This window comes from Monomorium pharaonis, chromosome 5, assembly GCF_013373865.1.
Source record: "Monomorium pharaonis isolate MP-MQ-018 chromosome 5, ASM1337386v2, whole genome shotgun sequence".
In the NCBI taxonomy this organism is placed as follows: Eukaryota; Metazoa; Arthropoda; class Insecta; order Hymenoptera; family Formicidae; genus Monomorium; species Monomorium pharaonis.
Window position 1 is genome coordinate 21,563,708 of NC_050471.1, and position 21,000 is coordinate 21,584,707.

General features: G+C 35.6%; 1 protein-coding gene across 1 annotated transcript in view; it reads left to right on the top strand.

Annotated features, from left to right (window-relative positions):
• Positions 1-21,000, top strand: part of LOC105836647 (beta-1-syntrophin) — a 222,694-nt gene that overhangs the window by 182,487 nt on the left and 19,207 nt on the right. Inside the window, exon 4 of the mRNA XM_036287419.1 lies at positions 7,346-7,554. Coding sequence (XP_036143312.1) covers positions 7,346-7,554 — 209 coding nt within the window. The remainder of the gene's footprint in view (positions 1-7,345; positions 7,555-21,000) is intronic.

Consider the following 21,000-nt stretch of genomic DNA (forward strand, 5'->3'; position numbering starts at 1 on the left):
AATATTTGGGGGAATTTTTTTTTTGTGATTACGTTGTCTTTGGACAGCTTGCGATTAATCGCGGTAAACCGTAAAAGCTGTCTTCATTAATGAGAAATAGCGTAAAATTAATTAACTCTGTGATCCGCCTCACCATCAAAGATTTTTGCAGACATCTCCGATGATTAACGTAGCGTGTTAAATAACTCCATTATTTTATCAACTAGAACTAGTTACTAGTTTTCTTCGCGCTAGAAGTAAACGCTTGTCGAATTAAATAAGGAAATCATGGAGGAAAGCTCAACTATACTTCTACTTGGTCTACTTTCATTAGATTGCGAATGCACTTTACAGTGCAGCGGAGATTCGCGGAGTTATGTTGATACGCATTTTCGTCTAGCGAGCTACAAATGCTAGCATTGCCTAAAATTAATCCAGCGGAAAAAGACATGTTTTATTAAATTTGGAATTGTGTATCACAGTGAAATATGTTTTGTACTATTTTGATTTATTTCTGATGTGTGAATACATATTCTTAGGAAAATCAAAATTTTAAGAAATTTTTACTCGAATTACGAATTATTTTTCTTTTTAGCCAATTATTAAATAAATATTTATCTTTATTTCTTTCAAAATTACATGAAACGGCTTGTCAGTTCTTTTACCATATAGTTTTAAATACTCTAGAAAGAAAATACAATAATGTATAATTTTTTCACGTGTTTATATATATATAATATATAATTTTTATTATTTTCTAATATTTTATGCAAATAATAAATACAAGGAATCTAAAATAGTTTCTTGAAAAGAATGAAAAATCAAACACTTGTGTGTGGAAAGTTTAAAATGTTTTAGAAAAAAAGTATGAAACCGAGAAGTGGAGAATTCACCTCTTGCGGCGTACCCTGAATCTTTTTTGTCGGATGCTGGTAATCCCTTTAATTATCCCAGACTATTCTAATTAAACGACCTCGTCATTGCCAGGAAGGCGAGAAGATTTACCGGAAACGACCGCCGAGGATTCAGTAAACCTTACTTTAGTTTATTGAGAAAGGGCTGTTTTAATCCTTTCGAAACTGTTTAATAGTATCAATGAGAAGTTTCAGTACAAATGAATTGACAAAAAACCTTAATGATTTGTATTAGAGAATTAAAACCGTAGTATCGAATGTGAATAATTTTGGTATTATTGAATTGCGTCGAATAACTGTTTGAATATGTGTTCTTGAGACAAAATACATGAACACATTCTTGCGTTTCCTTCATGGTTTATAGAAGTTTGTCGATTGAATTTAATAATATGGTGCACATGACAAACTTTATAATTAATTCCCTGTTTGTTGTGAAATATTATTAGTTCCTTTCTAATTAAAGCAAAATTTGCACGACATCGATTACATGGTCGCAGCTCCCTGAAGATACGCATCCTTCTTCAGGAGTTCAATTTCCGTAACATCAGCTTACTCTTGCAATCTAAGTTCCGCCGTTCAGCCGATTGTTCCCGCAGCAGGAACTTTGGGAAGCGGATCATCGTCGTCGTCGTCGTCGTCGTCGTCGCCGCTTCGGGACCGTTTGCGTCGTCCTAAATGCAAACGGCATGAAGAATCGTGTGTAGCTTGTCTGAAGCAGTTTCCCCCTGAAGAAGCCGCCATTGCATCAGCATGGCTCTTCAACCGTGAGGGAAGGAAACGCCAGCCGGTGCCGACATCGTGGCTGGATTCGCGCTGTAACTCGCTCTCGTCGTGTCGTCCCGGTATTACACGGTGGTGTAATACGCCGCCGTTGTCTCTCTTAATGAATAATCGCACCAGGGAAATAGTTCGCGACGCGAGGGCGCGTTAAGATGTAAAGATCTTAGGCTTGATTCACGTTATAGGATCTTCTATTCCGTTTACACGACAGACACGATAGTCTACTGAAATATTTTGAAAGCGTTTTATTGGAGATGGGAGGGCGAATTACCTTTAAAACAACTGGTACTTAAGAAACGTTAAAACTCACTATATGGACAATTGATTATTTGTGCAAATTTTTGTACATGACATTATATATTAATATTTCTTTGTCGGTAATATAAAGCAAACTTTATGTATGTAAATACAGTTTATATAATTCCAATCATGCTAAATTTATTCCAAGATAAATGTAAATTTTTTCTATTAATCTCTTTTTAGAAGGCTAACGAGCACTATGGAATATTTTTGATTGCTTATTCCTCAATGTTGTGGAGGATCAACGAGAGGTCTCGCAGGGGAATGAGTACCTCTGATTAGAAAACGCGGATGTGGTCTGACGACAATGCTGTCTGGCTGTTAACATCTCGCTCACTCTCTTGAAAACCCCCTTCTGGGGTACTTTCCTTTATAATGCAGCTAACAGCCATTCTCCGTAGTCACCCTTCACCTTCCATAGTCACCCCCTTGTCTTCGGAACACTCCCCGCACGTAGACATTGAGGCATGCGATGCGAGAAAGCTAAGAAAGGGGGGCGGGGGCGCCGGACGAAGCTGCAGGGTGGTTATTGGAGGTGAGTTTGCGCCACCGTCGCCAAGTTTATTACAGGCTCGTCTTTATGATATTCCAACCTTCAAAAATGCATTAAGCGCACATAAAGAGACACGGAACAGCGTCCTGGAGTGTGCCATCTTCCTCGTTGTTGTTAGACGTTGGCGTCCTGCTGCCGGATGGGCCATCAAACTTTAAAGCGATGGATAGGATCCTTTTCCTTCTAAGGAAAATCGAAGTTCCCAGTGCTCTGGTTGAAGCAAGCAAAAAGTCGTGTCTTTCTGTAGACTTGGACGAGTGAATTTTTGATGACATAAATAAAACAATGTCGGATGTTAAGAATAAGACAAACGTAGGACTTTCTTCTTTTCTGATTCAAATCATATATTATATTTTTGCGAAATTGTTTCTATTATTTCTGCGTCTTTCAACCTAATGTCATTTACGATAATGACCGTCGGGAATAAACGTGTAAATTTTATTTAGCTTTAACAGTTTTCGGGACAATTAAGCGATAGTAATATTATGTGCATAGATAGATAAATAGAATGATTGGTAATATGTTAAGTTTGTAACATTATGGGTGTTACGACGCGGGCTTGGCGATTATACATTGATAATTATTTGCTCCGGTAATATAATTAATAGGTACGTGCCATTTCGCGATAATACTGTTAATAAGTACGTAGGATTCCGTTGATTGAACGTTATAGAATGTAACTAGGCACGGTTGCGCATATTACTTCGTATCACGTGACATTATGATGTTATAAGCGGCACGGTTATTAACGCCGCGTGAAATCAAATGAACGGTAATAAACCATGCGTCAACGTGCATTATCGCTTACGTCAGCTTTTCATGCGATCCTGTGTTCTATAAACTTTGTAAAAAAAAAAAAAAAACAGTTAATTGAAAAATGTGACAGTTGGCATAAGCAATGGCACGTGAAGATTTGATTTACTTTAAGATTTGATCGAAAAATCAAAATGCTTCAATTTTCAAAATTTAAAAATTATACAAAATGTTATCTAAAATTGAAATTGTGTAAAAGTTTTTTAGATGGACTCGTTTAAGATGGATTCGTTACATTACTTTTCAAAATTCTTTGATATATTGTATGAATTCTTAGAGCAAAACTTTTGGTATGTTGTAAAAATTTAACTTCATCTATCATTTTTTCGGATAAAGATAAAAAGGTGCTGGAAGTATATTTATGAACTAGAAAATATTTTTGATAAACTAAAGAACTACATATAATGGAACGTTGGCAATATGTATATATTAGAATTAATACATTTTAAAAATACGAGTAAAGTTAACAAATTGCAACATAGATGACAAAATAAACTTTTTTTTTTTTGCGAAATTTATGTTTCCGTCATTTTTTTATTTTACTGATATCTTTAGAACTTTACAAGCAATTTGACAAACTTGCGGAAGCATACGGAGCGCAAACCAAGAAACGAAAGCGAAATCTGATCGATCGAATGTCCGGAAAATTACGTTCAAGGGAAATCGCACTCTTATGGGGGAAAAACGCGAGGGCGAAGGTGGAAGGTAAAGGAGAGGAATAGAAAGCGAGGTAACGAAATGACGCGAGCACATTTCGATTTCCTTTGAGCCACCGTCGTGCGGAACTGTGGGCATCTCGTCTTTCTCAGCCTTTCCTCTTCGTCCTTTCGCTGCCTTTGTCGCTTCGACATTTTATTACCCAAACGCCACCCTCGTCCTTCCGCTCTTTAGAGCAAATCAGGCCTTCACAGATTTTTCGCGGATCTTGACAATCTTGTTCGCCAACGAGAAGCAGTTCGTCTTGCGGAAAGGACTCTTCCGGAGCGAAGCTCTGTGCGGGCAAAAATGCGTTTGTGTAACGTCATTTTGCGACGGCTTTTACAAAGGAGATTAAAAAATTTTTAATTTGTAAAAAAATAAGGAAACACTGATAATTATTAAAGTGCGAAATAAAAGTGAAATACAAAGAGTTGTGTGTGTGTTTGTACACAGAAAAAAGGAACATTCTTGTTTTGACAATATCTCCAGTTTCAAAACGGAAATCTTGAAATGAGATTATATCGCGTTAAATCAAAAAGATTTACTTGAATGAAGATTTATTTCAAAATTTTATATAGTTTAACCAAGAAAATAATATTCTTGTTATTTAAGAATAATTTTCTTGAATGGAAAAGAAAAAATATTGGATAGAAAATACTACATGTTTAAATCGAAGATTTTCTTAGAATAAGATTATTAAAACAATTATATCACATTTTTAAAATAATACTTATAGTATTGAAATAAGGCTATCTTGAAATTCAAGATTTTCAAATTCTTCTAAGAAGATTATATATTGTTGCTTATACACAAGTTTCAATTTGAGAGTAATTTTTTTCCGTGTACATGCATTGATAATTATCAACTGCTATCTTCTTGTTTCATTATTGTTATTACTGTTTTATTTTGTTATTTTAATGAAATAGTAAGTCAGTATAGTTACATTACTTTTAGTTGTAATTTTAAACGTAAAAATTTTTATATTTTACTACAATTATGGATGCATCTTTCTTCTCGTATATTCTGCTTCTTCTCTTTTCCACAACGAGCATAAAGATTCTACGCTGTTTGGCGCAGATCAAGCGATTTTCCATAGATTTTACGAAAGTGTGCATTCTGGCGAGAAAGCACGCACCGTATGTAGAAAACCGCAAAGGAATTTCTTTTCGTAATAACGTGCGAAAACGGTGCAAAGGCACGTTTCACGATTGACAAATAGCTGCGTTAATTTTACTAGTATTGAATTATACACAAAAAAATATGTGTCACTTTCTCAACATGAGTATTTGCATATCGATGATTCCAAGAAATATAAAAATTGAATACTATAAAAAAGTCTATTTTTAACTGTATTCTACACAGAAAAAAAGCAAGTGTCAAATTAACTCATATATATTCATATGAATGTGTTTATTGTTTCATATATGCGCAACAATATATGTATAATCTTGAAAGAATTTGGAAATCTTGAATTTCAACAATATTATACTTTTATTTAAATACTATAAATGTTATTTCAATAATATAATATAATTTTATTCTAAGAAAATTATAATCTTCGATTTGAACATACAGTATTTTTTATCCAACATTTTTTCCCTTTCTATTCAAGAAAATTATTTTTAAATAATTACTAACAAGAATATCATTTTCTTGATTAAACTATATATAATCTTAAAATAAATCTTTATTCAAGTAATTTTTTTTTATTTAATGCAATATAATCTTATTTCAAGATTTTTATTTTGAAACTAAAGATATTGTCAAAATAATATTCCCCTTTTCTATGTATTTGAGAGAAAGAGAGAGAGAGAGAGAGTACTTCGTTCTAGCTATAATTAGAATATAAAGTTGTGGAATGCTGAGTTGCAGATATAGGTCCGTCATGTATTACATGATTCAATATCTTTTGGAAAGTTGTAACTTGTAATACGCCAATTTCCTGTCTTCCGCTGCAAGATTAAACGGAGTATACTTGATCGATTAAATTCCGCTTTACAATAAAATATATGAGAGAAAGCATTAATCACGTGATCCTATCATTTCGACATCACGCTACGTTTCCCGATGTTTCTGTCCCCTTTCGCAAGAGCAGTGTTCCTCTCGTTTGCTTCTTTTTAGGCAGAAAAGGCCGGGTAGACGGGAGTGACATAAAGGGGCTTTTAACTCGAGCGTAATTTCCTTTTGATCGGAAATTCAATATTTTCTTACGGCCGCCGCGCCTTTCCGCACACGTAGCGCGAGTTTGCTGCTTCCTCCGGAACTTTCCGCGCCGTTTCTCGATAGAGGCCGATTAGAATGCGTACACGGAATCGGAAAAAAAGAGCACGTCAATTTATGCTTTCATACGAAATGTCGATGAGTTTGATGTGAATCTAAGCTTAAAGAATGGTTGCAATTTTGGCTCGCGAAAGCGTTTATTGAACTTGTACATACATACAGAAGAGGATGTTCACAATTGTAATAACATTCTACTACTTATAATAGTCGTATATTATCTGTACCAAAAAAATTGATAATTATTAATAGTTATTTAAAGTTATAAATAACTGAATAAGTATTATTTCTAAAATAAGAACTTTTGTTAATCGTTAAAATCTGCTAAATACTAAAAGTCTTACTTGTAATGTGTTTTACGGATCGATAACAGACATGTAATTGCACTGTTGGTGCAGTTATTGGCGCTGAAAAACAAGCCTAGTATTAGCATAATAAATCTAGAAACTATGCAAACAGGAAATTGCAAAGTTCTCCAGGCTTGTAGTGCATGTGGACGAATTATGTGGGACGTCGAGAAGCGAGACAATCTCGAGACCCGGCGATATTCCGATTATAAACTTATTCCAGGCCTTCGTGACCGATCTCGCGCGATTTATGTCAGACGTATTAAAGTTTTCGTGTTAACGAAAAGAGAGGAAGGTTTATAAGCTACCAGGAGCGACGCCAAGTAACTTCAATTCTAGTGCCGTCGCTTGTCTCGCTTTTGCCATGTATAACTCATAGAACTTTCACGAAAAAGGTGGTTATTTTGATAGCTTCCAATGTAATGAAATTGTTAAATAGATTTTCCTCTGAATGGATAAGTAGAATTGAATTACTTTTGTACTTTTCTGTGTTTTTCACAGGATTAAATTTAATTAATATTCAAGTTTGTGGTATAATTATTGTGATATAAAAATTAACTGCATTATATGTAGGAAAATATAATCGTTTATCTATAAAAGACTCATTAAAATATTACATATGCGTAATAATTTTATAATTTTCGTAGAATATTACGTTATTTTTTTAACTTTTTGTTGTACAGAAGGACGTATCTTAGAACTACATTCGCCCGATGGTGTTCACGAATGTTGGTTAAGAGCCGCTGACAACACGGAGGCGAATGTCTGGTTCAATGCTTTGCACTCGGCGTTAGCGGCCCTCACCTTGAAAGCATTACGACTGGCCTCAGCACTTCCGGATCCACAGCAACTTCAGCACATAGGCTGGTTAGCGAGAAGACACTGCCTTCAGGTAAGAGAAGTTTTCGAACATTTACTCTGTGAAAAAGTGCTTAAAATAGAACAACTTTCTAACATATTGTCTTACAACAATTTGTCTAACAAGTAAGAGTTTAGTATTGTTTCGTATTGCTTTAAACAAAAAAATATATATTGACGCGTTGAGTAAAAGCACACGGTTCTAACAGATGATGTACACGGACACGCCGCGTGTTTATCTCAGTTTAGTTTAAAACGAATCCGACTTAACTTGAATTCGGGAGATTTCGGGAAATCCCGTCACCTACACTTGTACATCTGATCAGGTGCGACCCTGCTCGAGGATTCGCGCCACAAGCACTCCTGTAAAAGACGTCGACTCGTTACGAACTTCCGCCCGACTTATCTTGAACTCAGATTTTAATAAAATTTCAAGATAGTTGCGCGATAATACAGTTTTTATTTAATTGTCCGCACCACCATCCGCGCTCGTCTTCGTGATAATCAAACAGAGGCCAGTGCCTCGAATCGCGTCGCCCGTGAATCTCCAACACCCGGGATTTACACGCGAAGGAACAAACAAGTATTCTACACATAATGCTATTGATGCTCAACAGACAACCTTATTTTATTTTGTTTTTTTGTTAAAAAATATCCCGGTTAAAATTTTTATGTTAAAATTTAACATATTTGTTTGTTATTTTAATATATTGCCGTTGTGTTAATTCAAGTAAAATGTTAAATTACTAGAATAACTGAAAAAAAGTGTAAAAGTAACACAATGTGCACGTACTTTTAATTTTACACAATAAATATGTTCCTTATTATCAGCGATAGGATTTATCTGTTAAAATTGACAGAAAAAAATTGAGTTTACTCTATAATCGGGTTTTAACAAGGATCACTTCATTTCTGGTGACTTCACTAACTATCCCGAAATAGCGCATTTCTCGTGAAAAAGATTCACCTACTGGGTGAATAAAAAGGGCTCGCCAAGAACAGAGAATCAAGTACAATTGCATTCACATGTATTATAATATTGGACTGATTAGTTCAATAATGTACACACATAAAATTTTTATCAATGATTCTGGAACAATCTATATATTCACTTAAAAAATTTTTTTTCAGCATTTCTAAAATAATTATTATTTAACATATATGATATGTTAAATTAATATATATAATATGTTAAAATAATATTATGATCATGTTAAATAACATATATAATATGTCATTGTAACACGTTATATATGTTACATTGACATTATTATAATGTTAAAGTAACATGTTACATGTGTTACTTTGACATAATTTTCCCATTAAATTGTTACATAAAAATTATATCAAATTATAAAATTTACATTTATATAATATTTATGTTGCTATTTAACATATGCTTAATATGTTAAATTAACAAAAATTTTTGTGGACCGCGTTTGAGACATGCGATATCTGTTAAATTTAACACAAATTTTTTTACTGTGTATATGTATATATATATATATGTATATGATATTCAAAAAATATTTATTATACACTGCCTGATGAAAAGTACCAGAATGAGTGTGACCGAAAATACTGATTATTTTTGACAGAAACAATTGTGCCAATTTTCATTTCTAATTTTCTAATATTCTCAGGAAATCGATAATTTAACATTATAGTCGTTAAGTTTTATTTATTATTAGCTTCATTTGTATGTACGATAAACGTTGGGCTACTTTGTTTATTCACTAAAGTATACTAGCTCGCGTATACATGGAATTATTCAACGTCAACGTTATAGGACAAGTTCGAATCCAACCTTCATCAATTGACCTTCCTTCGTCGCGCGCACTATATTGCCTGATTACTGTCGCAACCGCTCAAATACGCACCGTTCGGTTCAGAGAGACGTTGGCTAGTATTTAAGCAGCCCGTGGGACGATTTCAGAGGAGGGCGACTGGCAATCAGGCGCGCTAATGCCAATCAATTATGTGCCGGTAGCCGCGTGCCCTACGGCCCTCCTGCGGCGTCCTTGATGCCGCCGGTGCTCGCAGGGCGGTCCTTTATCAACAAGGCAACATCCGGTGGTGGGCTTCGCATATTAGTTATCGATTCCTGCCGGTTACACGATCAGTAGATCGATAGCACCTCCGTCCCACGTCGATGCTTCGGCCGGTTTCACCACTGCACCGTTTACCTGCTGCGATCTCTGCAAGTGACACGTCTGCGGAGTTGGATGGCTAGGTTAGGCGGAGATGGAAAGATCAACTGTCGCACCTCGGTTATCCCTAGTGGCGATATTTAATTGGAAACTGGATTGAACGGATTTCTGCTCTCGGTGGGGTTCATAACATTTTGACAATAAATATAACATGTAGTCGGTGGTAATAAAAATAAAGGTTTCATTGCGATTCATCATTTAGTCTAGTCGATCAGATCGATATTTGACATTAAACGTAATTAGCTTATTTTAAATTTAAATGGTGCATTGCAGATGTTCCTTGTAGCGTTGTTGATCCTTTTTTATTCATAATGGGATTAAATTGTTGGTAACATGCAAAGAGGAAGAGGAGATAAAGCTTTTTAAGTAGATTCATTATTTAATTAACTCTATTATCATCGTAATTAGTCACACATTTAATCTTTTAATCTATTGAAAATAAAAGTTATTTTTTCTCGATGGAACCAAACGGTATTCAATGAATTATTAAAAAAAGAGGTATTGAGATAATTGGTCTTTGATCATTTTTAAGATAATTTGGAAGATCAAAAGTTGATATTTGAAATGCTTCTAAAACATATATTATGCATCAATTGGTTTTGTCAAATAAACGTTAAAAAACTTGAAGGCAAATATATTGCAAAACAATGGAGCAATAATTGATCATTCTTGAGAAATATTGTTAAAGATATATCTTTGTTGCTTCTGATCGGTGTTTTATTAGCATGTATACAAAAACCCTTATATATCAACAATTTACCAAGTACATTTCGTATCGCGCGAAATAAATATTGCCTCGGCTGCGCCTCCGATATTTACGTTAAATCACATACTATCGTTCGAATCTGATGTGAAACAAAACACTCGTTTGTCCGCTTGCTCGGCGTATTCATTAGCGCGCTGGCGCCCAAGCGGAATTTATAGATCGATGATATAATCCGGTGATCGACGTATGTCATTTAATTAACGATTCGATGGGATATTTAAGTGCTGCTGTTAGTAATCCAGCAAAGCGAAGCAACGTTTATGGATTTTTCCAAGCACGTGGCGCCATGATCAACTAGTCGAACGAGTTGTATCATTATTTCGAAGCGTGGCCGTTCGCGCTGAGCACCTCGTAAAGCTGGATATTGCGTTTTATGAACAGCATCGAACCAGCTAAAACGAACGCGGTAAATGCGCCGATCACGCACGGTGTTTTCATAACTGAAACAAGAACGCTGTGAAAAATACTCAAAACCGCCGTGAAAAACACCACTCGACGCGCAGTTCTACTATGTGTCCGTACTGTGTATTCTGTACCTGTACTACTACTCTGTCCTGTACCTGTGATTCTGTCATCCTATTTAATGTCGTCCGCAGTGTGCCGTTACGTCCGTTTAAATCGCCGATTTATTTTATTTGCTGTTGGATGTAATCGATTTCCGGCCGGTGTTCCACTGTCGGCGTTTCGATCCTCGTGCCGGTCGGCCATGTTAGCCGATTATAGTAGTTATCCCTACCTGTTGGCTACTATATAGTATCCCTAAAACGTACACGTATTACGGCCGAAATATTTTCATCTTTTTCCGGAAATAATATTTTAGTGTCAAGTTAATAATTTATACCTGCATGAATATATGTGTAGAAACAACGTCAAAAATTTCCGCAAATTGACAAATGAAACGACTAATTATTGCTCCATTGTTTTATGATATATTTGCTTTTAAACTTCAGACACTTGTTTATTCGACAAAATCAATTGATGTATCATTGTGTTTTAGAGTTAATTCAAATATTAGACTTTTTAAGGTCTCAAATATTGTTTTGACTAAAAAAACAACTTCTATCAGATTTATTTTTCCCTCTGTTATATTTATATTACGCATAATTTAATAAGATTGTGCTCTTTAGATATTGGTCCCTTAGGCGGTACAGCTTGATAGCGAAACGAAGTACGTGTATCCTATTGTATACGTTTTGCGATTTGAGAAACATTGGAATCGATCGTTGGCGATCGGTGCGCGTGTAAGTGTAGTGTGTTACAAGCGCGCGGGTTCTTTGTCGGAAGGAAACAAAATGTGACATTTTGTCCAGGTCGGCGATTTGTAGAAGAAGCGTGACGCAAATACGAGTCACTGCAGCTCAGGCTTCGAGGTAAGGGCAATCCGATAAATCCAACAAGTTCACATATTGAATCGGCGACGCCGCCCGAGAAAGTCCGAGCATAGGTGAATGGTGGAATGCCGTCTCCTCTAATCTCGTATATACGACCGCAATAAAGTGTCAATCTAACAGGAGATACATTCGGAACCCGATCTCGATTGGCATGGCGGTGACATGGACCAAGCGTTTCTCCGAATCGTGATTCACGGCATGGAAAACTGATGCCTGAAGATCGACAGACAGAGATAAGACAAAATTGAAATTGCAGACACGAAGATACGTGGCTTACGAACTATTTTTTACAACGTGGACCGAGCTAATTAAATTAAATTACTTTGAGTTATCTTTAGCTGTCCCGAATCTTCTACATGTACAAGTTATTTCTTAATCTTTTTATTAATTATTAACTCGAAAGAGCTATTTTGTTTGAAATGATATTTTAAGCTTTGCATACGTAATATAAGATTAATAATGTAATATAAGATTATTAATGTCATATCCGAAATCGCGAATAAATTTTCAAAAGACAATCCAATTTAAGCAACGAATCCTCCGCAAACAGTGTAATTAATTTGTCATTTGTAACGACTTTCTTTTTACGATTTAACAATCGTCCCTGCAAAAAAATGTAGGGGACTAGAAGGGAACAAATAACGGAAATACATCGAGCGCAAAAAGCGTTAAAATTCCACATCAAAGTGCGTCGATGGCGTCGATTAATTTTGTCGTGTCGTGTCTGCCCGCTCGCGATAAACGAATTTTCATGGAATTTCGGTGTACGGCACTTTCGGAGGAACAGGGACGAGCTATTATAATTTCCATGAAAATCGAACAGACGCCGGGAACGATCGCTTTATTTCACACAGCCCCACCCGAATATAAATTCGTTCCCAATCATACTGCAATTTCTGTTTACTCAGTTCTTACGCCGTCCTGTGTTCGGCACATTGACAGAAGCATATTTAACTGTCGCATTTTTATCGAAATTAAACGGCTTTCAATGACTCGAGTACAAACAATGATAACAACGACATTAATTCAGTATAAATATTGGTAACATAGCTGTAGAAAATTTTATACGATAATTTTGTTACTTCGTTGAACGATAATTATTTATAACATTGTTCACAAACGGGAGATAATTATGGCAAAAGAGTTTACAATTCTTTTCTTAATCATTTTAATTTTATCAGTATAAAATGTATTATTATTATTTCTTGTCATTACTGTTATGTATTCTCGTTATATTTTTGTTATTATTGGATGGATCCCTTTCAAATATAGAACGTGAACATGGCGGTGAGCTTGAAAGCAATTTGTTCGCGCATTCCTGGCGAGTGCGTTGGCGTTGGATTAAATCTGAGGCCGAGCGAGCATTAAATTAGCCGTTGAAAATTAACGGTACGCCATTTAAGTATATTTTAATTAATCCGAGCATATAGAGACTACAGCCGCACGCGCGCTCGCGCGCGCGCAGCTTCGCATATTTTTTCACTAACCCAGAGTTAATGTAATTGGATAAAACTTAATGCGCCTCTCAATTAACCCCTGGATAATAAAACGTCGCTTTGTAATGCTTTTCCATTCGTAATCAAATGTAAAATTAAGTGCCTGCGGATAAATGAAAGCTTTGCTGGCATATGTAGAACAACGAGAGATATCGAAACTGCCATTTGTTATTCTGGAAATCGCGGCGGTCCTTGAAATTTACGAGAAAATTCTTGTTAAATCCCTAGAGAGGCGCGATTTGTTGTTATGTTTACAATTTCGCATAGTAACCATTTTTTATGATGACAGACACGTATGCGTAATGATTTGCAATGATTATCTTGGACAACAAATCACAATGATAGTATCGCCATACAACACGTTATAATTTATCGTCGAAGACATAATACGTGTTTAAGATTTTTCGATTTCTCGTTTCTAAGTGCGAGATAATAGCATTATAAAGAGGGACAATAAACTTACTCCTGTCGACGCCCTTCTTTGCCATCCTTCTTCAATCCTCCTCCCTCTCCTTCGGTCTCTTTCCTTTACCGACAAAAGTCCTCCGTCCCGTCTAACCGGAAATAGTTTCAGAGGTCAAGAAGAATAGGACTTAGTGAGGGGAATGCAGAATCAGCATCGTCGAGGTGGAGTAGAGTAAGGGTGCTCTGTGCGGGCCAAGCTTTTCCGATCGTTCAAGTCCCACCAATCGGCAGTGTTCCGTCCGGCCGCCGGTATTTATTCGGCGTGCCTTTCTCGGGAAAACTCGCCGGTAACCGCTATTTTAACCCTCTCAACCCTCTACCTCAGTCCCTCCTTTCCTTCAATCCTCATGTCTCTCACGATCGAAAAAGGCACGGGAGAGTGCTCAAATATCCACAAATCTTACGTGTGTATCCGCACATATAGAACGTGTTTGCTACGGGATCAGTTTTAATAATTGATGATGTAGTTAAGATAATTTTGCATCAAATTACATCGAATTATATAATTTCAAATAAAATATTGAAATTTAAATTATTAAAAAGATATCAACACAACATTTTTATTCCTTTTAATTAGAAAGCATAATTGATATCTTTTAATATGTATAGTAGGTAAATTAATTATATAAATGAAATATGGAACAGATAAGTCTATAACATTTAATATTTTATGTAAATTTAATGTATTTAATGTGTATTTAATATTTTATATCGATTACAATTCAGAATTTTGAATTCTAATGAATACTATAAAATAGTTATTAAAAATTAATAAATTCTACAATTATTTAAAGTGACACCAGATCATCATGCTTCAAGTAACTTGAAGAAGATCTTTTGACTTTCGTCGAATTTCCACATGTAACTTGAATCCAAGAAAAATTCTGTAAGTAACGAGGCAGTGGAATTTTTAGTTCGCAATCCTTTTTGTTTAAAAAAAAATGCTCTTTCTAGTGAAGTAACGTTTTGCTCTTCGATTACTTGATTTCCGGAAGCTCTTTCACATACGGTGCACCCTGCAAAACCGCGGCGATTGCATCGTCGAGGGGCTCGTTATTAATTAGAACGTGAGCCACTATCGGTCCTCAAACACAGACACCGACATTCTCCATCCATAATCTTCTCTCGGACCTTCCTCTGACCCTTCCCCTCTCTCTCTCTCTCTCTCTCTCTCCTCTTTCTCTCTCTTCCCTTCTCCGTGTTCCACTCTTCACGGTGATGTCCATCTCACTCTCCGCGCGGAAGTGGATAGTGCATCAGCAATGCTAAGCAAACTGCGGCTGGAACGACGGATCAAGAGACGATCGTGTACGTGTTCGTTTGCTAGTGGCAGTGTGCATGTGCGTACGTGTGTCAATATCCGTGCAAGTGTATCTACACGATGGCATGGGTAGGGGATGTGGTATTGGCACTTTTGCGTTTGTGTGTACAATAGATACGTGCTAGCGTGAAATCTATCAAGTTTCTAGACGAAACGTTGGTACATTGGAATAAAAATTATTTTGATTAAATTAAATTTTTTTTTTATTAGTATTAAAATGTGTGTGTTGCGCCCGCGCGCGCGCGCGCGGCGCGTTTGTGTGTATGTGTGTATCAAGCGATTGCAAGTTTGTCTTAAACTATTTATAGTAGAAAAACGCAAGTAGGAAAACAAAATAAATTATCTCAAAGCATTTAAGTTTACTGGAAAACACGTCGACGATGCATTCGAAAATCAAATTCGTCGGTCATTCGAGTTGGAAAAGCGAATGAGGAAAATCTCCGGCTCCGTCTGGATGCTTGCAATTTTAATGCGGTCTCATTTACGTCGTACCCAATTAAGGCGTAATTGAATTGCCAAGGAAAATTAATTTGTCGGTTATGTCCTAGCCATGGAATCTTCGAAGTCCACCGGTCCTAATACTTTCAACAATTATGCGTAAATTTGCGTAAACAACTGCGGTTGCATTATTAAATGATTTTCTTTTCAGTGGTGTATAAGCTACTGTATTTTAATGAAATTGGTTCAATTTTTGATCGGTCTTCGTTTATTATTCTGGGGCATTAAGAAATAACCTCTATTTTGCATTTATTTTTTTCGAAAAAATAATGATTTTAAATCATGACGACAGATTTTGGGGAATTTGAGAAAATTAACATTCGTTGATTTTAACTAAACTTTACATATTTCCAACATTTGACGATTGTCTAGTGATAGGCGTTGACAGGCGATAGCGCGCTTACTTTTATCAAAGAATGTTAGTTTTCTTAGAAAATTCCACTTTTCTGGTTCTATGTATGGAAATTATTAGTTTTTATAAATATCTATTAATTTCTCCAAGTTTGAAAGTGATTTGTTGTCGTGAATAAAATCGCGATTTTTTGATAAAAAAAAAAATAAATAAAGGTAAAAGTGGAACCTACCTTCATTTTTTAATTTCAGAATAACTATGCGAAGGTTGATTGAAAAACCGTGAAATACATTTCTGCGTCTCTTTTTTAAAATTATATTTATATATAATAGTAATTATACTTTGATTTAATTTTTCTCAATTAAATTTAAGCATTTAAATTAAATCTTAATTTGTTGTACATTTTTTTAGTTGTATTTCGTGAACACGGATGTGGAAAAGATTTTTTCTAGAATAAGTTTTAATTTAGATTCTCCATTATACAGAGTTTTTAGTTGAAGGCGAGGTAAATTGGAGGACAATAAGCGAATATTGCGAGTGATAATTTTTGTGCAGGAAAACGAAACTCTATTCTCTTTTCTATTTTCTCAATCGTAAGCTCCCCTTTAAAAGTATCTTCGGTCTATTCCGGTGGAACCGTAAATACGCGGACAGGCGACTTTAAGAACGATATCGTAACGTTTCCACTCGCTTGCGCGGAAGCTTTGCCGTGCTGGCTAACACTAGCTTCTCCCGCCCTTGCATTCACCCTCCTCGTACGAGGTGAGAGATATACCTCCTAATGTGCTTTCCATTAGGGTCGGCGTCACAAGGATGTAACGGCGGATATACAGGATGATCGCATCATAGCAGGATAATGGTTATAACTACGAGCAATACGTATAGTAAAAGCTGATGTTCTCCGCAGTCATATCATGGTGAAACTGCGAGCTCATTTGTTTTATTCCTCGTTACGTTTTGATTTTGTTCGTTATATTATTTTTGTAAAGTATATTACTTACGTACGCTTTTTTTAAGAGCGAATAGTTATCGATGTTAATATCGTGAAAAAAGAATGGAACAAGAAATAGTAATAATAAAGTATCTTATGTTGGCGATCAATTTTTCTTATATGTTTCAAATATTATTAAAACAATCTCCTTTCTTTACTTTTATTATAAATATACTTAAAAAGATCTCAAAGTATGATTTTTGTAATTAATAAAATAAAATAAGATTGGAATAAAATAAAAGATCTCTATTTAACTTAAAACGGAAATTGAAAAATATTAATGTGAAGTTATCTCTATGTAAATGCAATTCATAACAGCAACATTTCAGGAGAAAATCGTAACCATCCCAGTAACACATTTTAAGCCGATTTCAGAGGATCGCAACATTTACGAATGCGCCACTCCGACAACCGTACACTTTGCCATTCCTCGCGCTTCCCAGCCTTCCTCCACTCGCAGTTCGCGCACAATTTGAGTTTGAACACGCTTGAGTTTTGTTGTCTGTCTCATTTAAGCATGTTTACGACTCCATTATTTTTCATGCTTTGGAGTAGGCTACATTTCTTTTTCACGTCTCTCGTTTCTCGTCGCATCGGATGAAAATGGTGAGAAATGTGTCATTGCGAGTATTTTCTGTTGCGATACTGTACATTGTTAAGCTATGTACACGTTTTTATATTTGTTTTTATACTGACGCCATAATAGAATTGAAATATACACGTACATTTTAAATACGCGAAACACATATTTCACGCATTTTTGAACTGGCTAATTAAACGAAAGAAACAATATATCTTTTTTTCTACGTTATATCTCTCTCTCTTTTTTCTCTCACAATTACAGTATCCTAAGGTCTATAAAATCTTTCTTTATAAAACTTTTTCTCCATAAAATCTTTACGATTTAATGTAATAGTAAGAAAATTGAAGGAAAAGTTAATTTTATAAAATATCATGCATTAAAATCATAAAATCCTAAAATCAATTTAAGCTTAACCAGAAAATTATAAATTATAAGTAAAGAAATTAGATAAATCTAATAAGATTAACTTGTTTGCAGAATTATTGGCAATTAGAATCTCTACATACGGAAGGGCAATCGTGCTCGTCCTGTAGTTAAAACCACAATGTTATGCTTCTGAAATTCTAACAACGATATATTACTAGGAACTCAAACCCGCATTGCATTGCAAGAGCGTCTCATTGCAGGTATACTAATTTACGTGTTAATATGTTACACATGTTCAAATAATGCTCGCAGTAATAGCACATTCAGGGCTTTCGATTTAATCCAATTTTAGTATTATTGCGCATTTATGAATTTGTGTTGATTTCTTGAGATAATAATTAATGATAATAATTATTTAAAAAATTTGCTTATAAATTTTTGCTAAAACAATACTCGTGAAGATTTTTAAGTAAAAAACAGCAGAGCTAAGTAAGATTTTCTTGTTATCTTTTATTTGTTATATTAATTGGAACGTAATATGTATGTATGTATATATATGCGTTCGCCGAACACTTTTTACGTAAAACGTTATCTTTCGTCCCGAAATTGTTTACCCTTTATTATTAATTTGTCGCCTACGCCTGCGCTTACAGAGAATTATTATTTTACTACCGGCATAAAGATTAGGCGAAATTAGCTGAGATGATTTAGGACGCGATCGTGAGATCTCTTCCATCTCGTGCTGAGCTCTCTCGTACAGCTGCGAGTGGATAGAGATATTCTGTGTTTAATCTTGTTTTAATCCTTGGCTTCCCGATGAATGTACAGTTGGGATTAATGCTTGTGAAAATATCGCCGCGATTACACTTATATTACGGTGGCTCGTAAACAGAAGTACAGCGCTCAATAGCCCTATTTCTGAGAACATTGAAAATATAGAGGTAGAAATTGTATACATATAAAAAACAAGATAATAAAGAACGGCGAGTAAGAAATTATATAGCTAAACCGTTGGCAAGAGAAAAATATCACGGTAAAAAGAAACTGACAAGAGAGAAATGAAACAGCGAAAGAGAGCAAATTTCAGATCAAAATATACGATACAGGTCAGATGTGGCGCGTAGATTTGCTGATATGTGGATGGAAAGAATGTGGGAAGATATACGCGAACGGGGGAATCTTTCTCTTTCTCTTATTCCCTCGCTCTCTTTTCTTTTTTTATCCGAGCGAAAGATATCCGCACGTGAAAACATAGGGAGGATGCAAAAACTCGTAAATCACGTGTTATCGTTTCTTTTAGGAGCCCAACCGGACCGGCAAATCAAAATCGTTCGATTTATACTCCATTAAGTGAGTATCCAGCTCGATTACAATGGGTTTGTCCCCTTTAAATATGCTTTTTCGTCTGCCTTCCAAGTTTGATTATATACAATGGTTTTATTTTACATAGACAAAGTTGTAACTAAAGATTACACAGCCGGTAATGTAATAGATTATACTACTCTTTTAAAAACTTAAATTCTGATTTGAATACATTCTCCTTTACTGCTTACTCGCTTATGCAAATGCGCGCGCGCGCGTGCGTGCGTGTGTGTGTGTAAAATGAACTCTACATATATCACGTTGCAAGTCCAGAGAGTTGAAACTTAAAAAATGAAAAATTTCCTCTAGAATATCTAAGAAAAGATATCTTCATACTTAATTCAATGTCTGTCTTTATTCTGAACAAAAGGCATCCATTTTTGCTTATCAATAATTTCTCATGGGCGTTTCCTTATTATCTCGAAAGGGAATCGTCGACGATGCAAATCGGGAGCGTTTCTGCAGAGACGGAACGAGAAGGGACAAAGTGACGTCGTTCCTTCCCGCTTGATAACTCTTCTCTTGACTTGTTCGCGCCTTCCGAACTTTTCCGACCTATTCGATCGACCTTTCCCTTCTCCCATGGCGTTTGGTATTCGCTCTCGGCCGTTTAATATTTCTCTCTTTTCGCTTGATTCCACATTGGTACCTTCGTCGTAGATTGCGCGACGTCTCCCTTCTCCGCTCTTTTCGCTCGATTTCACGGTTGCCGCGACACGGAAGAAAATCGGCGTCGCGGCGCACACCGATAAGACGCCAACGACGATTGTGATGTCTGCGGAGCATTGAAACGGATCGAAGGAAAAAGGAACAAGCAATGATTCTTCGATTTCAAGATTCTGGGACATTGAATTCTTTACTCTAAACTTCAGTGTTTTGCATTTCTAGACTCCTTAAAATTTGCCAAATTATTGATTCTTTAGATTTTACAGTCTCGAAATTTCCAAGTGTTGAGAGCTGTTTATTACCATTTATACAACAATTATCTCTACGTAGCGAAATTAACTTTAATATTTATTCACTATATAATAATTAATCCACTAATAAGTACAATCTGTGGTATTTGATTACCAGGAGTTACATCATTTGTTTTATTAAAATGCTGATAAAAATAATTGTGCTTCGTGCACAACATTTTCGTTTCTACATAGAAGACACTGTACTAGCTCAACTAGTTGCCACGTAGAGTTTTTTAATCTACCGGATAAACTTTCCGATCGGATGTCGTTCGTCGGCTGAGAGCGACTTCGTCAGAACTTCCGGTCCCTCCTTGTACGTGGGATGTATCTCCTTATGCCGCTACTTACGCGAACTTTTCCGGAGCTTTAAGAAGGCCGAGAACGAAGTTTGATCCTTCCTTCACCAAGAGAAAGAGGCAGGAAGTCGTTTAAGATTAATGTGCTCTTCTTAGGTTTCTCCTCTACTTCAACGCAATTGCGATCCTAACAAGAGACAAACTGAAAAGTTTTGATTTCAATGAAACTTGAAAAATATGTAGAATGGCTTGTTGCTAGAAACAAATAATGCCGAGATTTTGTGATATACTGCAAGATATTTTAATACATTGTTTGTAATGTTATTATTTGTTATAATGTACGTAAAACTAATACAAGTTTCGATTTTTTTATTTACTTTTCTTTTATTATTAGTAATATGACAAAATTTTAGTTTTCTTATTT